General features: G+C 54.5%; 1 protein-coding gene across 2 annotated transcripts; it reads right to left on the minus strand.

The window, feature by feature from the left end:
• Positions 1-307: 307 nt before the first annotated feature.
• Positions 308-22228, minus strand: SLC5A9 (solute carrier family 5 (sodium/sugar cotransporter), member 9). 2 transcript variants are annotated; one of them, XM_012639410.1, is made up of 15 exons: positions 22015-22228; positions 20143-20214; positions 17397-17501; positions 17193-17267; positions 16909-17073; positions 15686-15791; positions 14878-14958; positions 14422-14627; positions 14105-14240; positions 13256-13363; positions 11242-11392; positions 9350-9518; positions 7679-7894; positions 4582-4738; positions 308-1062 (listed from the first exon to the last, which is right to left on the minus strand). In XM_012639410.1, exons 1-15 carry the CDS (start codon positions 22174-22176, stop codon positions 854-856), a joined length of 2118 nt encoding a protein of 705 aa, XP_012494864.1. In that variant the 5' UTR covers positions 22177-22228; the 3' UTR covers positions 308-853. The 2 variants fall into 2 exon arrangements, with proteins under 2 accessions (XP_012494864.1, XP_012494865.1); XM_012639411.1 differs by lacking the exon at positions 17193-17267.
• Between the last annotated feature and the right edge of the window lie 1284 nt (positions 22229-23512).

Genomic DNA, 23512 nt, shown 5'->3' on the forward strand with positions numbered 1-23512 from the left:
TTTGAGCCAGTTTGGAGCATCAGGGCAGTTTCCTGGAGAAGGGACACTTAAGCAGCTTCACGGTGTATTCCAGGGCAGGCAGACGCAGGGCAGGCAAAAGGAGAGGGACACGGGCCCAGGTAAAGTGGCTCCCGGGCTGTCCTTGCTGCCCCTGCAGGGCTCACCCTGAAGTACAGAGTAGCATGTCTTGATTCCCCCTGGTTTCAAAGAAGCAAAACCCCCCAAACGAAACCAAAGCCAAGGAAAATTCCAGGAAAATTGCAAGGGGGAAGAAAAAAAAGCAAAAATTGAAAAAGGCCTAAGAAAAGGAACCGAAGGCCAACAACAGGGAACCCCCCAAGGAAAAAAAAGGCCCCCCCGGCCAAAATCAAGCCGCAAAAAAAATAACGGGCATTGAGAATAGAGAGGGGGAGACGTAGAGGAACTAGAAGTGGGAGGAGGACGGGGGTATGGGGGAGCAAAGGTGCACTTGGGTTCTTGCTACTTCTTTTTCGTATCCTCCACATTCCCACCTCAAGACACACATGCAGTGAAGGTTCCTTAATAGACTCAAGAAGAGGGTGGAAGCAGTGTTTTTGAGGTAGGAATGTAAGGCAATGTACTGGAAAGGGTGTGGAGTGGGAAGACCCACGTGAGTCCTGCTGGATGGCCCTGAGCAAACATGGTGCTCTCCCTGGGTCGCCATTACCCCACTTGTCATGCGTGCGGGTTAGATTGGATGCTCTTCAGGGCATCTTGCAGTCTTAGCTCTTTGGTCTCCAGTTTAGACAGCAAGATGGGATGAGAGCCTGTCTCTATGGCTAGCGGGTTGGGCTGTGTTTAATGTGTCTGCGCCGAAGCCAGTTCTGCAGAGTCATGCAAAATAGCCCCAGAGGAAGACATTGATCGCCAGCAAGAGGATGGCGTTGATGTTGCAGACGCTTCTCCAGAGCGGCTCCTCCTCGATGCTGGTCAGCCTCTTCTCCAGCACAGCCTTCTCTACGGGGCTCAGGGCCTGCTCCGGGGCCCCAGAGAGCCCACAGAACCAGCCCCAGAGCAGCTTTCCCCAGGACCTGCATGGGGCTGAGCGGACAAAACCAGAAGAGAAAGGAGAGCATGAGGGGAGAGGTAAGGAAAGGTTGGAGAATGTGATGGGAGAGCAGGGGAGGGAGAGAGATGATGAGAAGTTGAAGAAAGGAATGGGGTGCACAGAAAGCAGGGGAGGGGTGAAGCCACCGACGTGGCCTTTCTGCAAACCGCAGGCTGGGTGCCGCGGTGAGATTCTAGACTGAGCTCTGACCCTGGCTGCAGTCACTCAGCAGAAGCATCCCACTGTTGCAGGGTGTGGTGGGTTAGGGAGGGAGGATAATGCAGTTCAGCCCAATTCAGAGCACAAGTCCTGAACGAGGACGGAGGGAAGGAGCATATCTCACCCAGGAAGGAAGGAGCGTTTGAACCAGGCTGCTGCACCTGCAGTTGGGAGGGCACTGGGTGGCCAGGGACTTGTTCCAGGGCCAGCTCTGCATCAGCTGACTGCAGGCCACATGCAAATCACTCAGCTTCTCTGAGCTGCGGGTTCTTTCTGTCTCAAATGGGTCAATGACATATGCCCTGTTCTTCTCTGGGTTGTTTCGAGCATCAAACGAGAATGGAGATTTGACAGCACTTTAAAAATTACCAGCACTGAGGCAGCGGGAGAGGTTCTGGTTCTCTGGCATATGATGTTCTAAATGTGCATTAGACCAAGCCCGTGCAGACACAGGCCCCCAGTGTGGGAAAAGGGCCTGCTCTGCGGTTAAAAGGTGGCACAATTCACTAAAAACTAAGCTTAAAAGAAGTAATAAAGTAAACATTTTTGAAATTTTCAAAATCGGCAGATAGCATGTTAAAAATAAAATTAATATTTCTAAAAAGCTATTCCTTGAGATTGAAAAGAAGGCCCTGGGAACAAATGCTTTATTATCTTACTGGCTTTGGAGCGTTGTACTTGGTAAGCATAACGCGACCACAGAGCATCAGAGATGCGAGGCCCTGGATACCATCTGGTCTGGTCCCTCATTGTACGGAGGAGAAATAAGGCTTAGGAAAGGGAAGAGGATTATTTAAGGTCACATAGCCACAGAGCTGCATGAAGAACGATAATACAAATCCAGCATTTTGTTTGTTCTGGGCTTTCTCATTTTACAAGCTGGTCCAAACATTCTCTCTTTGGACTCTGATGGTGACCCTCTGAAGCAGAGGATACACAGGGCTCTGTGAGAGACCCCACGTCCCCTAAGCAGTCATTAAGTGGTGCACCGTAACTCGTAAACCTATGTAAAACCTGGGATGTATATACTTCTTTCAGGTCTACTCTGCTGTCCTTTAAATATTTTTAACCTTTGTTTTTTCAGGACTCAAAGTTGTCCTGCCTGGCCTACATCTGCCCGCAGGCCTTGCAAGAGGGGCTTTCTTCTCCCCTATTCGTGGTGTTTGTTTCTTTTGGCGGAGAAGGAGCTTTTGTGTCTGGGAGGGGTGGATGTCTCTCATCAGTCTTCGTGGCTCACTCAGTGCCTCCTTTCTGTCCTTTGGGAGCAAGCTGTTGCCAGGGAGCAGACATTCCTCCTCTCTGCTGCTCCAGAGATGGCTCTGCCCCTGGGCGTGGGGGCCAGAGGGAGTGGGTTTGTCTGTGTAACTCTGCAAACGTCTGTCTACTTCTGGTGTTCAGCCGTGGCAAAGTACAAGCTGTCCCCATCCTCATTCTCTTTGGGAGTTACCTTTGCAGCTTTCCCCTTCCCCTTCCTCCCTCTCTTGGTAGCTGCCTCACCTATGAAAAGCTCATATTCTCAGGTTACTTTCTCCCATGCCATGAGTTTTACAGGGCCCAGGGCCGGTCCTTAAAATTATGGAAGTGGGGGGCAGCAGTTTCGAGACCCCAACATCTGGTGCATGGGCCACAATGCTTAAAAAAGAGACAAAGAGTTACGTTTTGCAAAGCAAAATACACCTGAACTAATTAGGGAAGACCAGGGAGGGTGACTTTGATCTTTGGTAGTGCTTCCTGAAGTAAGCCTGCATGGGTTTTGACTGTAGACGTTTATGTCATTGTGGATAGCTTTCTGTAGTGGTCTGTTGCCTTTTCACCGCTGTAGTATGGGCAAGAAGCTTTGAGCCTTAGACCCTGGTGGGACTCTAGAGCTCATGGTGTCACTAACTCTAGGAAAGTGGCTGTTTCTCTAGAATCAGGGCTTCAAGCAAAGGAGAAGGGCCTCAAGAAAGGTGGGAGCCTTCTCAGGCCTCAGGGAAAACACAGGGCCCCTGAAACCTGGGAAAGGCACGAGAGCTGAGTGGCACAGCACTGCCAGCCCTGCAGTGCAGCCAGCGATGTTCGATCATCTCGTCTATGCTCTTAACTTGCTGGAATTATTGAAAGTTTGGCACACAGCGACTGGTATAGAACTAAGACGGTTTCTGAGGCCCTGGTGGAGCTAAACCCACTCCAGTGGGAGAGAGCAGCTGCCGAAGGGACCCCAGCTCCACCCAGGCACAGAGACCCCCTTTAACGGGGGCGGAAAATAAATTAAGGACTTAAATTTCATTGAATTTTTAATTCACAAGGGCAAGAGAAATTGATTTTGTACTTTAACTTGTAAACTGATATAACTTTGGGGATTTTAATTTTTTCTTTAGGAATTTGATTACTGGAAACATCTTTATAATGTTTTCATCCTATCATTAGAATATTTTGATATTGTTTAATCTCACTACAGGAAAGTTATAGCTGCATTATGTCTAAAACAGGTACATCAAGTCTTATAATAATTTTCAACTTTAGACACCATGTGGCCTTGAAGTAAATCTAATGTACTATTCTAACACATTTAAGAACCTCCAAGAGGCACAATTTATATGGCCCATCAGCAGCTCAGGGAGACACTCATAGGAGTGGTGGTTGCTTTGGAGGAACCTCATGAAGACAGACACAGCTGTGTGGACACGCAGCCGCTCTCATTCCACGAGGGACACCCATGCTTCTGTGTGACTATAGGCAGAATTGTTGAGCCCAGGGGAAAACAAATGAATGCATAATAAAGAAAAGTTTCGATGGCGACTGAGCAGGAGGGTGTTTCTTTGTCAAGTCTGATGTTTCCTTCCACGTGGGGGGACCTCCTTAGGTACAACACTCTGATTTTCTGCCCTTGTACTCATTCAGCCTGGGGAGCTGAAAAGACTCCCTGCTGGTAGGTTCTGGAGGGACAAAGAGGGCGTGCTTGGCTCAGCCCCTCCCTCATTCACAGGGGGTAGGCTGCCCCGGATCAGATCTGTGGGTGACTGGATGGTGCCTCTGCCTACGCTGGGGTTCAGTTTTAGGAAGTGCGCTTCCCATAGATATAAATCAGCTCTCTCCGCCTTCACTTTATCAGTAACCAAGGCAATATTTTGGCCCCCACCTGCCTTACTCATTGTCTTATTTTCCAAATAGTTCAATAGCCATGTGGGAAGGGAGGAAGGGTGATATTTACTGGGCTCCCGCAGAGGCCCCATCCCCAGTGACTGCCCATGACATGGGCTCTGTCCCGACTGCTCCTCTGTGCGGGGTATCCCCAGCCAATCCCAGCCTACCTCCGGGCTGCCCCTGGCCCTGGCTTGGGTTCTCTGCCGCTCCCCCTCCTGCAGGGCACTCCCCAGCTGGCCTCTCAGGCAGCTCCCATGTGCTCTCTTGGGCCTCCTCCTGCTCAGGGAGGGGACAGTTCCGCGTCCACCATGTCAGGCGAGCGAGCTGGAGGGAGAGAAGATGGCTGGAGTCAGTTGTCTTGGAGAGAAGCCCTGCTGTAGAAGAGAGGACCCCACTCATGGAAGGCAGTCAGAGCAACAGCAGAGAGCACGAGGACCAACGCCAAGGCTGGGAGCCAGGCCTGGCGCTCAGCCCCGACAGCACTGCCTGAGCACCTGCTCTGTGCCAGGCTTGTGCTGGGTGCTGGAATACAGACCCGAGTCACGAATGGGCCTTGGCCTCGTGGATCTCACAGGCAAGGCTGGATGGGGAGGCAGGAGCTGGATAACAAAGACTTCAAGAATCGGCCAAAGGAGTTGGTGCTTAAAAGAATAAAACTCTTGTAGGTAACCTTGTAGGGGAGTCACTGCAGACTTTAGGCAAAGGGAAGAGACTGCAAGTTCTGAGATTTTCAAAGACCCCTTGGAGTGAAGTCAAGGGGGCCAGCCTGGAGGCTGCTGCAAAAGCGAAGGGAGAAATCGTGAGCCCCAAGGTCATGGGTAGGAGGGGGCAGTCTTGTGGGATGGGAAGGAGGTAAAATCTGCCAGACGCAGGGACTGAGTGAGTGAGCCAGGGGAGGGCGAGGGATGAGGCTAATACAGCTCTTGGGCCCCTGCCTTGGACTGGATGAACAGATGGGTGCCCCTCCTAGGGACAGAAGATACAGGACAGGAGTGCGTTTGGTGCTGGTGGGGTGGGGGCCTGAGAGAGGACATGCCCACACGCAAATACGGTGATGAGCTTCAAGTGCCTGTAGGACCTCCAAGCGGAGACGTCCAGGTGAGGAGGAACAGACCTGGTGTACCCTGCACGGCCCTGGTGGCTTTCCCTCTTCTGCTTTCTGTGGCTCAGTAGACCAAAATACAGCAAGTTCTCTGGCTGACGTCAGTGGTGCTGGACTCACCACTCACTGAGCTCTGCACCGTCTCCTTTCCAACAAGGCTCTCCTCCTGGCCATGAAGCTCTTTGTTGCATGTTGAGCCACTTCCCCCTGCCCTGCTCCCAGCCTCTTGCTTGGCACTGCGTGTCCAGCTGTGCTGGGCCCCCGCCTGCCTCTCCACGTGATCATGAGGGCCTGGGCAGCTTCCTTGCTTGTAAGTATCTCTCAGTAAGTCTTCCTTCAGACTTATGCTCTGTGTCACTATAGCATATGGACTGTGTCTCTTTATGTCACCAGGAGGAAGTTGGATTTTGGGGTTTGAATCTTGGGAGAGGGGTTTTGGCTAGAGATAGAGAATTGAGTGTCACCTTTATATAGGAAGTTGTGAATTCATAGCACAGGGACATTGTAAGGTGAGATGGGTTTTAGACCACAAATGGGCTCCTGAGAAACACTGATATTTAAGGGGCAGGAAGAAAAGCCCATGAAGAAATCAAAAAGGTGATGAGAAGGGTAGGAAAAAAAAAAAACAGAAGGGAAATATTTCATGGAAGTGAACAGAAAAGAGGTCTTCAGGGTGCAGGAAGCGGTCAGTGGTCAGTAGTGCCTAGTTCTCCTCGGAATTCACTTAGGGTAAAGGCGGGAACATTGTTTTTAGCAACAAGATGTTATCAGTGACCTCGGTGAGAGCAATTTCAATGGAGATTCAATGGGGACAACAGGCAGGTGGTATGCAGTAGGTTGAGAGGCAGACGGGGGGTGTAGGTGGAGGCTGGGGGTGGGGGCCATTTTCTGCGAAAGTTTGCTGTTGAGGGCAGCAGAGGGAGGCAGCAGGAACTAGAGCAGAACTGCATTCAGGGAAGGATTTTCAATCAGGAAGGATGAGGAGCGAGAATGCAGACGATGGAGAAGGTGGCGAAGATTCGGCAGGTGGAAGTTGTTTCTGGAGCGAGCTGCTGGCGAAGTCAGCCTCCCTCCGCTCATCTCCAGATGGCCTGCTTGTATGTAGGAATCAGGGAAACCAAGTTGTTCGCAAACGCTAAAGCACCATCCCCATATGGCGTATTATTCGTGATGTCCACTGCATGCTGCCGGGACTGACTTCTGGCCTGGGCTGTGTTATGGGCTGAATTTTGTCCCCCCAAACTCGTATGTTGAAATCCTAACCACTACTAGGGTACCACAGAAAGTGACTGTGGAGACGGGGCTTTAAAGACATGATTAAGGTTACATAAGTTCATTAAGGGGGGCCCTAATCCAATAGGACTGGCTTCCTTAAAAGAAGAGGAGATTAGGAGAAGACCACGTGAAGACACACAGGAGAAGACGGCCACCTGCCAGCCACAGTGAGAGGCCTCAGAAGAAACCAACCACCTTGATCTGACACCTTGATCTTGACTTCCAGCCTCTGGAACTGTGAGACAACAACGTTACGCTGTTTAAGTCGCCCAGTCTGCGGGACTTCGTTATGGTAGCCCTGCCAAACTAATACAGGCTCTAAGGAAAAGAGGGCTTTGAAAGACCGGGCATCGAGTTCCAGGGCTGTTCCGTCAGTCAGCTTTGGAGAGATGAGGATTTCAAATTGAGCTCTTCACCTGGCAAACTCTGTTTCTTTTCTCACGGACATGTTTCTTGACATTCAAAAATTCTCTATTCACTTTTCAAGGTCCAACTCAAAGTGCACCTGTCAGTCAGTGTACCGCCCTGGTGCCCCAGGCGATAACTGCCTCTCCTGTGCTTGGTCCTGCTGCACTTTCTCTTTGTATAGTGACAGTGTGTGTCTGCGCCTGTTCCCCCTTGCGGATAGTCTCTGGCAGGGACCATCCATCTTTGTAGCCCCAGCACCGAGCCTGGCACACAGCAGGTACTCGCTGAGTGATTTTTGAATTGAATGAATTACTTTTCACTTGGGAATTCATGGCCCAGTGAGTTCCCCTTCCCAAGGACATCTATATGGCCACAGAGGAGACCACAGTACAACAGAGTAAAACTCAGTGATGGAATTATAGGCATTGGGGATAAGGAAGAGCATTTCTGGGGGGCCCCAGTGTGAGCCCAACACTTGCCTTCTCCTCAGGGATGGGGGTTGTACAGAGGCTGACAGTGACGATGACGATGGCCGTGAGCCCACAGAGAAGGAGCGCAAAGTACAGGTAGTGGAAGTCCTTCAGCACAGCCGGCCGCAGGTCCACCTCCCCGCAGGCTGGGGCTGGGTATAAGAACTCCAGGATCATGCGCAGAAGCCCCACACCCAGGCCAGACATGAGGCCCCAGAAGGCTCCCTGTGGAGAGAGGGCAGACGCCCGCAGGGATGAGACCCAGGTGGGAGACCCTAGGACGCTGAAAGCCACTCTGCCCCCCCGTCTCTCTCCCACTGGTTTATTACAGGCTTTGGCAAGCCCGTCTTCGTGAGCTTCCCATTCATGCTGAGACTGTCGTGATTTGCAGGCAGGCAGAGCAGTACACTGAAAAGGGATGGGCTCCGGCATCCAACAGGCTGGGATTGGGATCCTGGCTCCGTTTTGGAATGACGGGGAACCAGTAACTTGGCCTTGCTGACTCAGAGTTTTCTCATGTGTCATGATAAGAGAAATTAATAAGTACTAAGTAATGGAGGCTTAATATTCAACTAGAATGGAATAAGATTTGTAATAAGCAGGGATCAGAATTCAGAATAAAGATTTTCCTTTTGTTGCCTTTTTTTTTTAAAGAAAGGCTCTAGTACCTTCTGTATCTTTCTTCTTTATTTCTTTATTTGGCCCCCTAACCTGTACCTGTTCCCAATATGTAAGAGTCAGATGACCTCTTATCAGAAATGAGATACTGATTCATATTTCAAAAATTCTAGAATGAGCAGAAACACCCAGAATTCAACTGGGTCCTGCTGTGTGGCGTGGTTTTCAGTGAGAAGATGACACCTCTGCAGACGCAGACACCTTGCTTAGGTGCTCCACCGAGGGAGGGGTTTCCATGACAGCTTGGCGACGACCTTGAGCTCGCACATCCTTCTTGTGGAGTTGTATCTGTGATGTCCCTAACTTTCCAAGGTACGGCCAGCGGCAAATTCGGGCCTGTCTCTTCTAGGCTTTCCTGGGGAGTAACCAGGATTCCAGTCCTGGCACCTCTAGCTTCCCCCCACACTTCTGTCAGGTTTCAGTGCTGTCGCATGAATGATGCAGGAGCAGGCACACCTGTAAGTTCACGCTTTGTCGTCATCCTCGTCATTCCTGCTGTTTTGCTTACATATAGAACCTCCAGCTGTCAGAGCTGGAACAGACCCTAGAGATCTTCCAGTCTGTCTTGCGCTTTCACACATCACTACTCGTGTCTGGAACACTCCTTCCCCTCCCATTAAGCCTTCAGGTCTCAGCTCAGACTCAGACTTTGGGAAAGTCTTCCCTGACCCCCTCCCGGGAGCCCCGCAGATTAGGTGCCTGTGCTTTTTACTCTTGCAGCAGCCATTGTACTTTACTATTAGTGCTTATTTAAGCCTCTCTTCTCCCTGCCCGCCCAGCGATGGCAGACCTGTGGGAACCTTGTAAACCATTGCAGCCCTGGAGCCGCCGTAATAGGACTGATAACTGCAGAATGAATGAATGAATCTAGACCTAATACTGTGGGCAGGGAGGTGAAGCCTGGAGAGGCAGCGGGTTTGCCCAAGGTCACAGAGACCAGGTGATGGACAGGGGTCGCCAGCCCCTCTGCTGTACGGGGAGGAGACAGTGCGCTGCACTCACAGGCTCGGTGACCCTCTTGCAGAAGATGGCCAGCAGGAAGAGGGCGGTGATGGGCGGGGCCAGGTAGCTGGTAACGGACTGGATGTAGTCGAAGAGCTGCCCGCTGTTGGAGCTTTGGATGATGGGGATCCAGAGGATGCTGATGACAACCAGGAACACCACGAACACTCTGCCGGGGAGAGCGCAGGGCCCTGTGAGGCGCACTCAGGTGGGCGTGGCGTGGCATGGGGTGAAGGTGACGCACAGGAACCAGGAAGGGAGGAGGGAGGGGAATACATGGTCACAGAATCAGAGAAGGTTAGCAGGTCGGAATTCCAAATACTAAGCTTCGGAAATTCAGACTGTCAAAGTCCCAGAATTTCAGAATCCAAGAAACCCATAATTCTAAAACCTTGGCATTTATGTATTGTTTGCCTTCGAGGCCATGTCACCCACCTGCTGTTCAAGAATGAATCTGTACCTTCCACCCCACCACCCACTCCAGTAAAAGGCCTCTGGTCTCTGCTAGGGATGCTTTTCCTCCTCTTTTGCATCCCACCTGTGCAAGAACTTCTCCCTGCTCCAGGCTCTAACCTTCTCGCCCTTACATTGTCACTGAGTTAGGAAAGAGCCCCATTTTCTTCTCCTGACTTTCCATCAACTGATCCTGGCTCAGGCCTGCGCCCCCAAAGCGTTCTGGATGTATGATTTTGCAGGTGTGTGACCAAGATGATGAAAAACTTTTCTTTAATGTGTTGCATGCAATAATACATATGGCCAGGAGATGGCGCCTAAACCCCACTGATTGGTAAACAAGCAGCAGCAAAACCAGGCAGCTACTATGCAGAGCTAAGGGACGCTTCTTTGGAAATGTCTCTGCACACCTCTCCTCTCCTCTCTCCTTTTCCTCCCATTTTTCCTCTCTCAGGCCTCACCAGAGCAGCAGCTACCCAGGTGGCCTCCCTACTGCTCATGACTGTCCTCTTTGCCCAAACTGTCCCCAGCAGTGGTCAGCGCCTGTGCCTCCGGTGAGGAGTGCAGGGATGAGCAGGCCGTAGGAGCCCATTAGGCAGCTTGGCAGAGGTGGGGAGAACAGTGAGTGCAAAGGCAAGATGTCTGAACTCAGGTACCTATCGACCAAAGCGGAGGATAAGCGCTTTAGTCCAGAAAACTGAGTCGAGGAGCCTTAGAGTATGATGCAAAGATTTCAGAAAGGGCCCCTTAGCCCTGTGTACACTGAAAAGCCCCAGCCTGTGGAGAACAAGAAAAATTAGCCACCGAGTTATATTTTTTAAAGCATAAAACTGATAGCTGCAAGATAAAGCTTGAAATCTGTAGCGTGGTGTTCAAGGCTCTGCACCATTCAGACACAGCCTTCGCGTGAATACCTCCACGGATGCAGGCACCTCTCTGTGCTTCCCGTGTCCCCAGCCCTCTCGTCAAGCTGTGAGCACGCTGAGGGCAGGACCCCAGCACCTGGGGTGTGGCAAGCGGTGGATGTTCAGGGCGAGTCTGAGGGATTAAATTAGTAGCATTTCTGTCATTTTGGACTAACAGCCAGAGCTGGTCCAGAAGAGCTTGGGGTGGGCTGTTTGCTAACTCTGCTCCCACCTGTGTAGTCATAGTTCACCTCTCATTTCTTAAGTGCTTTTGTCATCTCTCGATCACCCTGTGGATCAATTCCAAGAGAAAGTTCAACAGGCAGGAAAGAGATTTTTGTCCCCATTATTCTGGAGGGGTCATCCAGAGCTGGGGAAGGACTTAGAGCCTGGTGCTCAGACTGCCAGGCCACACCCAGCCACACCGCCCAGGGTAATCCTGGGCTGGGGGAAGGTAAAGGAGGAGGGAGAGGGGAGAGGAGAGGGAGGAGGAGGAGGAAGAGGGGCAGGGGAGGGGGAGAGCGGCCAGCGCACCTGCCCACCACCATCAGCTCCTGCTCGGTTGCCTTGCTGCGGAAGCGCTGCCACACGTCGATGGCGAACAGGGTGCTGCTGCTGTTGAAGATGGAGGTGAGTGAGCTCATGAGGGCGGCCATGATCGTGGCGATCATCAGGCCCCGCAGACCTGGGGAGAGACGGGGCCGAGTGGACGGCTGGCCCGTGGGGCCGCCTCGCAGAGTGGATGAAGCTCCCATGCAGCGCCTGTGGAATCCAGGAGACCCTCAGAGCCGGAGGTGAGCTCTGGCCAGACTCTGCCCTGCCTTACTCTATGGCCCCCGGGACCCATGCGCCCTCCCTGAGCCTCGGTTTCCCCATCTCTACCATTAAGGCAGGGAGACTAGGTGACCTTTGAGGTACTCTGCAGCTTCCACATCCCCGTCTAGGTCTCGTGGCTTGTAGACACGGGGTGAGTGGGTGGGTCCCGGGGGGAGAAGAGGAAGGCGATGGTTAATAATTGAGTGTTTCTTAGTGTTTCCTCCATTCTTCTTTGACATTGTGGTATTGGGCTACAGCCCCAGCCTGGGAGGCAGAAGCCCTGGGCTTGTTTCCCGGCTCTGTAAGCAACTAGCTGTGTGTATAATTTGGAATAGTTCCTTACCCCTCCTGGGCCTATTTTTCCACCTGGTCAAGGGAAGACAGGACCCGCTGATATCTGAAGTATTTCCAACTCTAATGACAAGTTTCTAGAAATATTACTACTCATCCTGGGAAGAGGACTCCCACCCCTGCTCCCACTTCAGTCCTCTTTTCCCCAAATCCATTTGTCTAACCACTTCCTGGACGTCTCCCTCACAGGTGCCTTAGACTCGAGTGTTCCAAACTTGGGTACCATCTTCCCCGGGGCCTTCTGTCTCCCTCTTTGGTTGATAATTTCTTCCCAGGCCCATGCAGACCTCAGAGCTAGCTCAGACCCCTTCCTCGGCTGTCCCCCACCAGCCCCTCAGTGGCTGCCCGGTCCTAGCTGGGCCTCCCCCATCTCCTCTACTGCTTTGATTCATTCCTCATTCTGCCAGGGGGACGGATAACGCCATTCACCCCCTGTCCTCCATAAGCCTCCCCAACCTCAATATCATTGTAAACCCACCTTCTAAAGACTGAGACCCGGGAGTCCTCTTTGATTTCTCCCTCTTTCTTGTCCCTCAAACACAATCAGCAATCGAGTCCTGCCAATTCTACCTCCCAAACATCTTGAACTCCTGTTTCTCCAACTCTAAAGCCACTGACTTGGTCCAAGCCATCAGTGCTACTTGCCTGGACCACAGCTAATACCTCACTGGTTGTCCCCCTGCTTCTCCCTAGGCCTGCCGAGTCGTCCGTGCGGATTGGCCCTGATAAGGCGCAGATCCAGTCACGAGCTCTGTAGCCTCAACCCCCCAGCGCCCTCCCCTGTCCTCAGAGTAAGGGCCACGCGCCAGAACGAGGTGTGGCCGTGACATCCTCTGCAGGAAGGTTGTCTGCATTCCTCCTGGCATCTTCACCCACACTGGGCTGCCTTCAGCTCAGTCTTCACGCCCTCTCTCCCCTGCGCCTTTGCACACACAGCTTCTCATCGCAGCATGTTCCCCGTCCCTCTCCAGCTCTGTCTGCCTCAGAGGCTCCTGCCCTCTGCAAGGCCTTCCCGGCATCCCCCAGACTGGGTCGGGTGCCTCCTTAGGGCTCCCTTAGCCCCCACTGTGTCACCACGCTGGTCACACTGTACTGTGCCCCTGGCGAGTCCAGGTACCCTGGAGAGACCGCGTGGAGCCTGAGAGCCAGGCCTGCCTTTTAGCTCTGCATCTCCAGGACAGCACAGAGAAGGTGCCTCACACACGCGCGTGCAAGTGTGGCTGTGTGTGTGTGTGTGTGTGTGTGTGTGTGTGTGTGTTGGGGTGAAGGAGGCAGAGGTGAATATTTTTCTTCCCTCTTCCCATCCGTTTTAGTGCCATCCCTTCTGGCACGGAGACTGGAGGAGGCAAGGTGGGAATGGGGGCGGGGCGCCGGGACTCACCAACGGGCATGAGAGCCATGACCAGCTTGGGGTAGGCGATGTTGGAACACCCCACTCGCGCCCCGCAGATCCTTTGGCAGATGTCGGGGTCCACGCAGCCTACCTCGTCTGCAGAAGAAGTGATGGCAGTTACAGCCGTGTGACCCTGTGCCTAGGCCCAATATTTGTTTTCCGACATTGCAGGAAGGTGTTCACTGGAGTCTCTGGCAGGGTCTAGAAGGTCCAGGGGCAGGTGGTGTCTGGGTCTCTGCTCAATTTCTTGCCCACATACTACCCTGCAAAGCTCGGTCGTCTCGCCTGGATAGTCTCCTTTGGGTTTTAGGCCTTATGTCTCAATAAAGGCAAATATCTTCGGAAGGTGCCAAAAATGCCTTAATTGTTTTTCCCATATAAAGGAGAAGCAGGATTTTAAAATGGCATTCAGATACAAATTTCTTCTTATTATACTTATTATATGTTTGGCCCACAAAACCTAACATATTTACTATGTTTTTTTGTTTGTTTGTTTATAGGTGGGGGTCTTACTCTCTCTCCCAGGCTGGAGTGCAGTGGTGCAAATCATAGCTCACTGCAGCCTCGAACTCCCAAGCTCAAGGTACCGTCCTGCCTCAGCTTCCTGAGTAGCTGGGACTACAGGCGGGCACAACCACAACTGGCGAATTTTTAAATTTTTGAAAAATAGAGACAAGGTCTTGCTATGTTGCCCAGGCTGGTCTTGATTACTATGTGTTCTTGATAGACAAAGCTTACCGACCCCTGCTCCGGTCCCATGTTTCCCAAGGGCACCTTCTCTGGACGCCCCTCACAAGCCCCACACCCCAACGCCCAAAGAGCAAGCCTAGCTCTTACCTGGGAACAGGGCACGGCTGATCATGCCAGGCATGACAATGAAGAACGTGGGGAGGATCTTCAGGTAGCCCCCCAGCACTGAGCCTCCCTTGGCATGGGACAGACTCTTGGCAGAGAGAGACCTCTGCACGATGACCTGAAACAGCAGCGATGGAAGGGGCTAGCTCGGCCACACGTGAGCCCTGACGCTGGTCACTGGCTGTGCCCCACCCCAGTCCCAGGATGAGGTCCAGCCCTCCCTGCATCCACACCTGGTTCATCTGCAGGAAGCCACCCCATTCCTGGTGGGCTGGGCCACAGCCGGCTGTGGGCATTACCTGATCTGTGCACCAGCACCATGTGGCCAGCACTGTGAGCCCAAAAATGAGACCTGGCCAAGGGATGTCCCCGCTCACAGGGTCCCGAAGCATGTGGAAGGCATCAGGCCGCGGGAGGTGGCAGATGGTATTGGGGACTGTGGCATTAGGGATGGCCTGCCTGTACCGCTGCTCCAGGCCTGGGTACCAGCCCACCTCCTGAAAGCCTGTGGGGAGAGACACAGTGAGTGAAGAAGCCCTGAGACCCCACTGAGTCTGTCATGGGGAGGGAGATGGGGCTTGGGTTCAAGCCCCCCGGTCGCAGTGCAGAGGATCCTGTCTTTGGGAGGCCCAGCCTGGAGCAGGGACATGGCTCTATGCTCTGGAAAGTCCCAGTCAAGCCATGGAGGTGACATAGGTCAGAGGTCAGAGAGAAATTTAGGGGCGATGGTGGGCATATTGGGACCTCTTCCTTACCCAGAAACATGAGGACCAGGGCTCCGCCCACCATGATCACCGTCTGCAGAGCATCTGTGTAGATCACAGCCGTGAGGCCCCCTGGGGACCCAAGGAGAGGGCCCGTCAGGCAGCACCAACAGGGGCTCCCCTCTGGGTGCCCACCCCGTGCTCAGCCATACCAGTGAGACCAGGAAACACACCCCACACCTCGTGCCCCCCTGCCCAGCCTGGCAGGATGCAGGCTGGCCACAGTCAGAGGTGCTCAGGCCTGCTCTTCCTGTCGCTGGCGGGGTCTGACAGCGGCCGTCACTGCAGCTCTGTGTTGTCCACGTCGCAGTCCGTTCCTTGGCTGGTAGCTCCACCAGGAACACTCCCTCCTTCCCCTCCTGATGCCCACCTGAATGCCCCTGTCTTCCGAGGCCAACTTAACACATGTAAGCCTGTCCTGCACTGTCTCCCAGGGTGACTGGCCCTGCGCCAGGTGCTTTGGAGGAAATGGGAGGAGGCGGTTTGTGACTCTGGCCCAGGTGACAGTCCCTGTCTCCACCCTGCCCCTGTGCAGTCGGTCTTTTCAGCATCTCTCAACGTCTCTCCTTCCCATCACTGCCTGGCCCTATTTTCCCTGTTTCTGCCTTTTTAATGCCGTTTCTCTGTCACACATCTCTCAGTGTATTTCTCTGTGTTTTTCCCTCATCTGTCTCTGCCTCTCTTTGTCTCTGCCCCTCCCTGTTTCTCAGTCTCTCTCAGCATTGGTTATCTCTGTGTCTCCGCCCTTCTCTCTATGTCTCTGCCAGTCTCTGCACCCCAGCGTGACTCCTGGGCCTACCTGCAATGGTGTAGACAGCCGTCACCACCAGCAGGGTCCCCGTGGAGAGGTAGAGATTCCAGCCCAGGGCCATCTGGATGAAGAGGGCTCCGGAGAAGATATCAGTCTGCAGAGAGCCAGGAACCCTGAGTCCAGGCTGCCCGAGACCCTCAATGTGGCTGCCGGGGGGCATGTCACCTGCCTACTCAGCAGTACCAGGTACGCTCAGCCCTCAGCCCTCGATGGAGACGAGCCTTATGGGCTGCGCTGAGGACAGACGCTGAGGAGCTATGGAGACTTTAAAGCAGGGGAGTTTGCATAAAGCTTTGAAAATGAGGACAGCATAACGGAGAGCTGGTCTGTTGGACGAAGGGAGTAGCGAGGAAGGGAGTGGAAGATGGAGGAAGTGGGGGGAGCAGCTGGGGCTGGAGAAGAAGAGGCCATTTGGCAGGAGAGAGGAGGAACCTAGGGGCTCGATGACCTGATGCGCGGGAGCCCTCGTGCAGATACCACGGGTCCTGCGTCATCCACGAGTGGGGTTTGCTAGGGGAGGTGGGGGCTCGACCTCTGCCTGAGCCGACCTAGGCTCGTTCCTAAGCACTGGGGGAACAAGGGCCTTCAAATTTTACAGGCCTAGACCTGGCAACTGGCAACCGGAGGATTCTGTTCCCTTTAGTGTGTTGATTCCATCCCGTGATTGCTTCATGAACCTGTCACAGGGTCCGCAACATGACAGAGTGGAAGGAGCCTGGACTGGATCATGGGGACGGAACTGCAGTTCCAGTCCCAGAGCTGGTCGTCTGTGTGGACCTGGGCAAGTCATCAACCTGTCTAAGTTTGCTTTCCGAGTTTAGGTCAATAGGGGAAGAACAAGGATCTTTCTAACTCCAACATTCTAGGCAATTAATGCACAGTTGTTGAATGAAGAATCAATTAATGAAAAGATAAATGAATGAATGAATAAACTCTAGATTATGAGTTCTTTGAATGTAGAGACTGTTGTTTACTCAACAAGCATTTAACATTCATCTTTGATTACCTCAGTGCTGAGGAGGAGCGGACACTGAGGGTAGGTGTGTCTTTCCCTCCCTCCCTCCTCCCTTCCTTCTATTCTTCCCTCCTTCTGTCCTTGCCAGCCTGTGATTGTCGGCTTCCCCTCTGCGGCAAGCCCACAGCAATGCGTTCGGCAGCTTGCTAATGAGCGTATTCAGACCCCACGACGGCCGCGTCGGCGCGGTACCCACCGATATCTTGGTGAAGATGTAGAGGATGAGAGACAGGACGGACATGTACACCTGGATCCTCTGGCCCCCGAATCGCTTCTTCAGGTACTGTGGCATTGTGACCACACCGGCGGCGATGTACACGGGAACGAAGACCCAGCCCAGGGCCAGGAGCAGCCAGGTTGCCTGGGAGAATGGGGAGAAGAGGTACCCAGGTCCTAGACGTGGACAGAGGGTGGCCTGCTACCCAGAGGCAGCTCCATGCTGTTGGGGGGTGGGGAGCTGAGCAGGGAGGTAAGTGGGACCTGGGACCTGGTCCCAGTTCTTCTGTGTGACCTGGGATGAGTCCCTCTGCCTCCTCCAGGCCTTGGTTTCCTCATCTGTAAAATGGATTCTCAATTCACCATGCAGCCTCCCAAACACCTCTAAGGCTCCTCTCAGCACTAAGGCCAGGGGTAGGGGTGGGTCAGACCCCCGTTATCCTGGAGCAGCCAGGCCGACTTCCTTACATTCCACTCGAAGCCACCCACGGCAAGGCCTCCGGCAGCCCCTGTCCCAGCCAGGCCGATGAATAAGCCACTGCCCACGTTGCTGGACATCAGAGATGCTCCAATCTGCAAGGCACAAGTGGAGTCAAGGTTCAAGAGTCAGGGTTAATCTGAATCAATCTGGGGTCAGGACCATGAGCAGGGAGGAGGAGGCATGGAGCTGACATTTATTAGGTACCCACTGTATGCCAGGCACCGTGCTACTCACTTTATATGCACTAATCAATACATTTCCACAGATATCTGGAGGGAGGGACGAGGGACCATATTAGTCTTCCCAATATACAGGGGAAGAAACTAATGTTAGGAAAGATGAAGTCACCGGCTCCAGGTCGCCCAGCGAGTAAAGTGGTGGAGTGGGGAGAAGGAAGCCCCAGCGTGAGGGGCAGGAAGCTTTCAGGGTCCAGGGCAAGGCCAGGCAGAGGGAGGGCGGGGGCTGAGCACAGGCCAGGCCAGCCTCCAAGCTGAGTCAGTCCTCTCCGGCAGTGCGGCCACCTGCTCGCAGACAGGGAAGGCATTGGTCATGGCGCTTAGTGCCTGTACAGCTCTGCAGCACCAGGCGGTGTTCTGACTGTACCGACCTGTTTAACCCTCAGACAGCCTTGCGAGGTGGACACTCCTATCTCCATGTTACTGTGAGTGAGCTGAGGCACAGGGAAGTGGTTTGCCCAGGCCCAGAACTGACAGGTGACCCTGGCTGTCCGACACCGATGGTGCTGGGCCCCTGCACGCACCCGGCCATGTTGTCTCTTGTTACTACACAGGATCCTGGGCTGCGAGGAGAGGGCGGAGGGTGAGGCTCTGGGGCCTGGGAGGAGGCCTGGGGAGACCTTGCGGACAGGACTGGGGCCGGGGGGAAGAGCTATGCTCCAGTTTTGTACCCTGTGTCGCCTTAACAAAATCACTCCCTCTCTCAAAGCCTCACCGGTAAAACATGGGACTCACCTCCTCCCACTTCCTGTCCTTCTAGAGGTGCCGTGAGATGGAAAGTGAGGAGAAAGGAAAAGTATTGAGACATTCAGAGAAGAGACGGTGAGCTGTGCAAAGGTGCAGCGCTAGCGAGTGGCTGACCTTGCTGAGGCCCTTGAGCTGCCGCCACCCTGACATGGGCACACGCACACCCACACACGTGCACACGCACACGTGTGCATGCACACTCACACATGTGCACATGCACTCACATACACGCACACACATTTAGACATGTTCATACACACATGCACTCACACACGTGTTCACACATGCACTCACACACGCGCCACACTCACATGCACACACATGTGCTCACACAGTCACACACATATTCACACATACACACACATGCCACACTCACACACGCTCTCACACTCGCACATGCACACACACACACACACACACACACTCAGGTTTGGGGCACGGCAGGAACTTGGGAGCATCTGCCAGGGCTCGTCCTCCTGCTGGGAAGCCTCGGCTTTCCTCACGGCAGCAGTGGCCCCGAGCTCTGCTCCTACAGGGCGAGCGGCCGGTCAGCGCTGGGCTCTCCTGAAGTGCCCAGAGGAACTTTCTGTGCTGTTATTTCTCCTCCCCTCACCCATTTCCAGGTCGGCGATTTGAGGACCCTGGCTGAGCAGAACCATTTTCAAGGGCTTTTCTTTCATCTGATGAGGGGGTGGCTGGTGGTGTCAGTGACCCCGACACTGTTCCCGAGCTGCCAGGCCCTCAGGGCGCCACGTCCCTGGGGACGCCATCACGCCGGACGGCACGAGAGCTCCTGCCCCTACTTCTTCCTGTCCCAATCCCCAAACCTCCCAGAGAGCCCTGGAGGCCCCCTGGGTTTCCTCTGCTCTTAGGAGGGTCTGTGAGCAGCAGAGCGGGGAGGTGGGAGAACCGGGAGAAGGGCGGGGAGAGGTGGGAGGTGGCTGGCGGTGTGCCTGAGAATGTGTGAGTGTGAGAGCGTGAGTGTGACTGTGTGCACGAGTGTGCAAGCATGTGTGAGTGTGGACGTGGGTGTGGATATGTGTGTGAGCGCACTGTGTGAGAGTGAGACTGTGAATGTGTGCATGAGTGTGTGTGCACACGTCGTGGGTGAGTTTGTGTGTCTGGATGTGTGTACTGCTTCAGCCACCGCAGGGCTTTCCTCCCTCCATCCCGCTCCAGAAGGAGGAAGTTAGTTTTGAGGACCAATAGAAATGTGGGTGACGTCATAGGAGAAATTGGGGTTCACAAGGGTTTGGGGATCAATTCCTTGAGGTTGCTGTGACTTCCCTCACTTAACTGCTCTTCAGCATTAAACTTATGTGTCACCCTCCCAAGAAAACCTTCCCTAACCCTTCCCCACCCCACCCCACTGTCTGGGGCCGGGGGCTCCCTCCAGCTCGCACGAGCCCTGTGCTTCCCGCTAGCTCAGTGTCAAACAGGCTGTTTGTGAGTCTCCCCCGCTCCACTCTGAGCTTCTCCAGGACAGGGACATTCCTGACTCGTCCCTGCAGATCCAATGCCTGGCGTGGGGCCCACACTTGGGAGGCGCCAGGGGACGCTTGTCCGAAGCGTGTGTCGGCAATGCCTCTCAGGTGACAGGTGGATTTGGGCAGGACAGAGGAGTCCGGAGTCAGGAAACCCAGTGGGGAGGCCATTGCCTCGTCCAGGCAGGAGGGGATGAGACGAGGCCCTGGATGGGGAGGGAGGAGGGCTGGGAGCCTCGCACGAAGGGGGAGGAAGGTCAACTCACTGGCCACCAGCTCATGGACCTGCCCGCCAGGAAATAGCCGCCAATGGTCCCTCGGCTGGCGCGGATGGACGACTGGAAAGGAAATGGAAGACGTGAGCGTTCCTGAGCCTCTCTCCAACCCCTGCCCTCCACCCCAGATTCCCTGCCCCTCAGTGCAGGCATCGGGGGACCCAGGGGGTGAGAACTGAGGCAGCACAGCACTGCCTGAGGGCTGCTGGTGTCGCCATTTTTAAGCCATGCGGCTTTGGGAGAGTCACTTCCTCCCTGTGGGCCTCACAGCTCATCTCCCAGCGCCGGTATGAAGCTCAAAGATGGAGACGTCAAGAGTGTGAGACCACTATCGTCGGGACTCTGGTCCCTGTCCTTCCCTCCTCCAAAGTGTGCTTTTCTGAGATGATTTGGAATCTCCTTCTCAGTGGAGGGGCTGCCCTCTCCCCAAGCTGACCTCCTTCCCCACCCTAGAGGGGCTGCCATTCTAACTGTGGGACTTTGGGCCCTGGGCAGAGTTAGGGGCTCTGTTTGGGGCTCCCCTTGACCTGGTCTGAAGTCAGACCGTACCACTGAGCCCCACCCAGGACCCTAGAGGAAACCTGTGTCCTGCACCAGGAGGTGGTCAGTGTGAGGCCTGCTGGAACGTTCTCTGGGGACATGGGGAGAGGCAGGGCAATGGGTGGGGAAGGCCAACTATGAGGCAGTTCTCCGGAGGCTGAAGGCAGCAGGTCCCTGCCTTTCTCTGGGGGAATCAGTCACCAGGGAGTGCTGAGCGTATGCAGGGCCTGTGCTTGTTAAGCTTTGCTTGAACTTTCCACTGTCACCTCTGATCCTCTCAGAGGCCAAATGGGGGAAACACATTCATTTTACAGATGAGGAAGAGGAGGTCCAGCACAGGGAGCAGCTTGTCCCAAGTCACAGAGGAGTTGGCGCTTTTCACAGCTGGCCACGTCCGGGAGCCAGTGATCATATGTTTGCCCGTTTCTTCCTCACACCAGCCCTGGGAGGCAGGAACGATTCACTTCCCTTTACAGAGGAGGAAACCGAGGCCCAGAGAGGGTTCCTGACCTTGCCACAGCCTAGGACGTGACCAGCTGGGACACCAGTCACAGTGTCTGCCGAGTCTAAAGGTGCCGGCACTTCTGCTGAACGCTGGGGTGATAATAGCGGCCATTTACGGCCTGACAGTTGGGCCCTGGGCACGGTGCCAGGGGCTGCAGTGTGTCCTGTGCTGAGCAAGCACAGCAGTTCCACAGTGCGGTCCCTACTCTCATTGTCACCTGGGAAAACTGAGGCTCAGAGAAGCTTCCTATGTCCCCAGGGCCACATGGCTTTAACTGTTGGGGCTGAGATCTGAACCTCAAAGCCTGGCGCCTGCCCATGGCACCAAGGCTCCACCGAACAGTGGAGAATGGAAGGAGCTTGGACTGCGCCTGGCGCCCTTCCCTGAGAGCGCGCGAGCCCCGGCTCCTTTAGAAAGCGCCACTCAGTGGCCAAGACACTAAGGAGCGCAGATGGGTGTAGGGTCGGGGCTCAGCGTTTGCAGGGCTGGGGGTCTTGTGGTGGGGAAAAGGGCAGGAGTAAGGCTCAGGGAGGCCAGGGATGGGTGGGGCCGAAGGTGGCAGGAGCTGGGGGCTCCAGGCCTGGCCTGCCCAGGGCCCACCATGTGACCTCGGGCAGGCCACAGCCCTCTCTGGGCCTGTCTGCTCTTCTATCAAAGGAGGGGCATGGGGAGCATGATTCCTGAAGGCCTTTCCATCTCATCCCCGTGGTTCTGTGATCTGCTTCCTCCTGCCCACCCCGGCTCTAGCTCCACAGCTCAGCCCAGGATGAGAGACTGCTTCTGCCCCCCTGCCAGCCCCAGTCTCAGGGCCCACTCACCCAGATCCCCACGGCGAGGACGAAGACGAAGTAGACGACCACCGCCCCGATGTCGTAGGCATGCAGGCCGACTCCGGAGCCCGGCACCGAGTGCAGAGCTGTCTGAGTCCTGACCCCATCCCCGGAGGCTGCAGGCCCCATTGCTGCCAGCTCCTTGCTCATCTGTTAGTGTCCGTCACCAGCAGGCTGGACTTTGAGGCGCTCCTGGCTTCATTGCTTTCCTTTAATGATTAAACAGCCCCAAGCACCATTAGCTGTTGAAAAAGCTCTGAGCCCTGCTGGCACGTAAGGTCCTCCCACCTTCTCTCCTAACTGCCACCCCATCCCCTCAGGACTGCTTCTCTCCCCTCCCCTGCTGCCACTACATGCAGACACATGCACACAGGTACACACAAGCAAGTACACACAAGCACATACATGTACACATACAACCTCCCTCCCTCAGAGGAGCAAGAGGAGAAGAAGGAGGAGTAGGAGATGGAAGAGGAGGAGGGGAGGAGGAGGAGGAGGAGGAGGAAAGGAGTAGAGTTTTGGGATCCCAGAGCTGGCAGGGACTTTAGAATTCAAGATGGTCAAACTCTTGCTTGTATGAGGGGAAACTGAGGCCCAGGGAGGTACAGGCAGAGGTGAGACTGAAATCCAGGTTTCTTAGTAGTCAGCTCAATGCAATTTTCTTTCTCCCAGTGGGAGGGAGACATGAGAAGATGGGGGAGGCGTCTACCATTACCCTTGCAGAGTACCCGCCACCTCACCTACCCCCACTGCAACCCACTGAGCTGTTGTGTTCCCTTTTTTACAGTGTAGGAAACTGAGGCCTGGGAAGAGACAATGGTTTATTCTAAGGAACAGATCGGGGCCATCTGTGACAAGACAGACAGAATTCACATCTTCTGATGACCAGTCCGCACTTCCTGTCTGTGCAGGGACAGATGAAATGGTTGGCATCAGGAACCTTCCCTAAAAAGGACACAGTATTCCCTGGGTCCAGGGAAGACCCTCTGCTGGGACCCAGGCAGCCTGGCTTCTGGCCCCAGCTGTACCTCTCATTGAACTGAAGATGCCCCTGGGCAGTTTGCTAAATGTCTCTGAGCCTGGGTGTCCTCATCAGTGTGAGCTGTGTCCTGCCTGTCTCACAGCGCCAATGAGGTTAGGGTGTGCTCCTGAGAGCCTCTGCGAACCCTGAGTTACTGCATGCTCTTGGGGTTAACGCGGAGATGCTGACATCCGACCACCATCCAGCGAAGGGCCCAGACCCCAGCACACAGGCATGCCTGCCCACGTGGTCCTTCCAAAGTAGCTGCATTTGGGACAGCTTGGTCTTGCAAGTGTCACTCTGCATGTACCTTCCGCACACACAGGCTGCAGCAGCAGGTAAAGGGACACCCTGGCCCTGCCTCTCACCCCATCCCCAGCATCCTGTGAGGATCCCCAGTCTGGGTGTTAGAGCCAGACCCTCTTCCCTTCCCTCTTAGGGGGAAGGAAAGTGAGAGGCAGGGTC

The sequence above is a fragment of the Propithecus coquereli genome, unplaced genomic scaffold, assembly GCF_000956105.1.
Source record: "Propithecus coquereli isolate 6110/MARCELLA unplaced genomic scaffold, Pcoq_1.0 Scaffold14, whole genome shotgun sequence".
Taxonomy (NCBI): domain Eukaryota; kingdom Metazoa; phylum Chordata; class Mammalia; order Primates; family Indriidae; genus Propithecus; species Propithecus coquereli.

Coding starts and splice junctions, on each gene's coding strand:
- SLC5A9 (XM_012639410.1), bottom strand. CDS start 22,176: ATGAGCAAGGAGCTGGCAGCAATGGGGCCTGCAGCCTCCGGGGATGGG. Junction 15,792..16,908: donor ACATCTTCACCAAGATATCG/GTGGGTACCGCG, acceptor GGCTCTCTGCAG/ACTGATATCTTCTCCGGAGC. Junction 1,063..4,581: donor GGGCCAGGGGCAGCCCGGAG/GTAGGCTGGGAT, acceptor TTGTCCGCTCAG/CCCCATGCAGGTCCTGGGGA.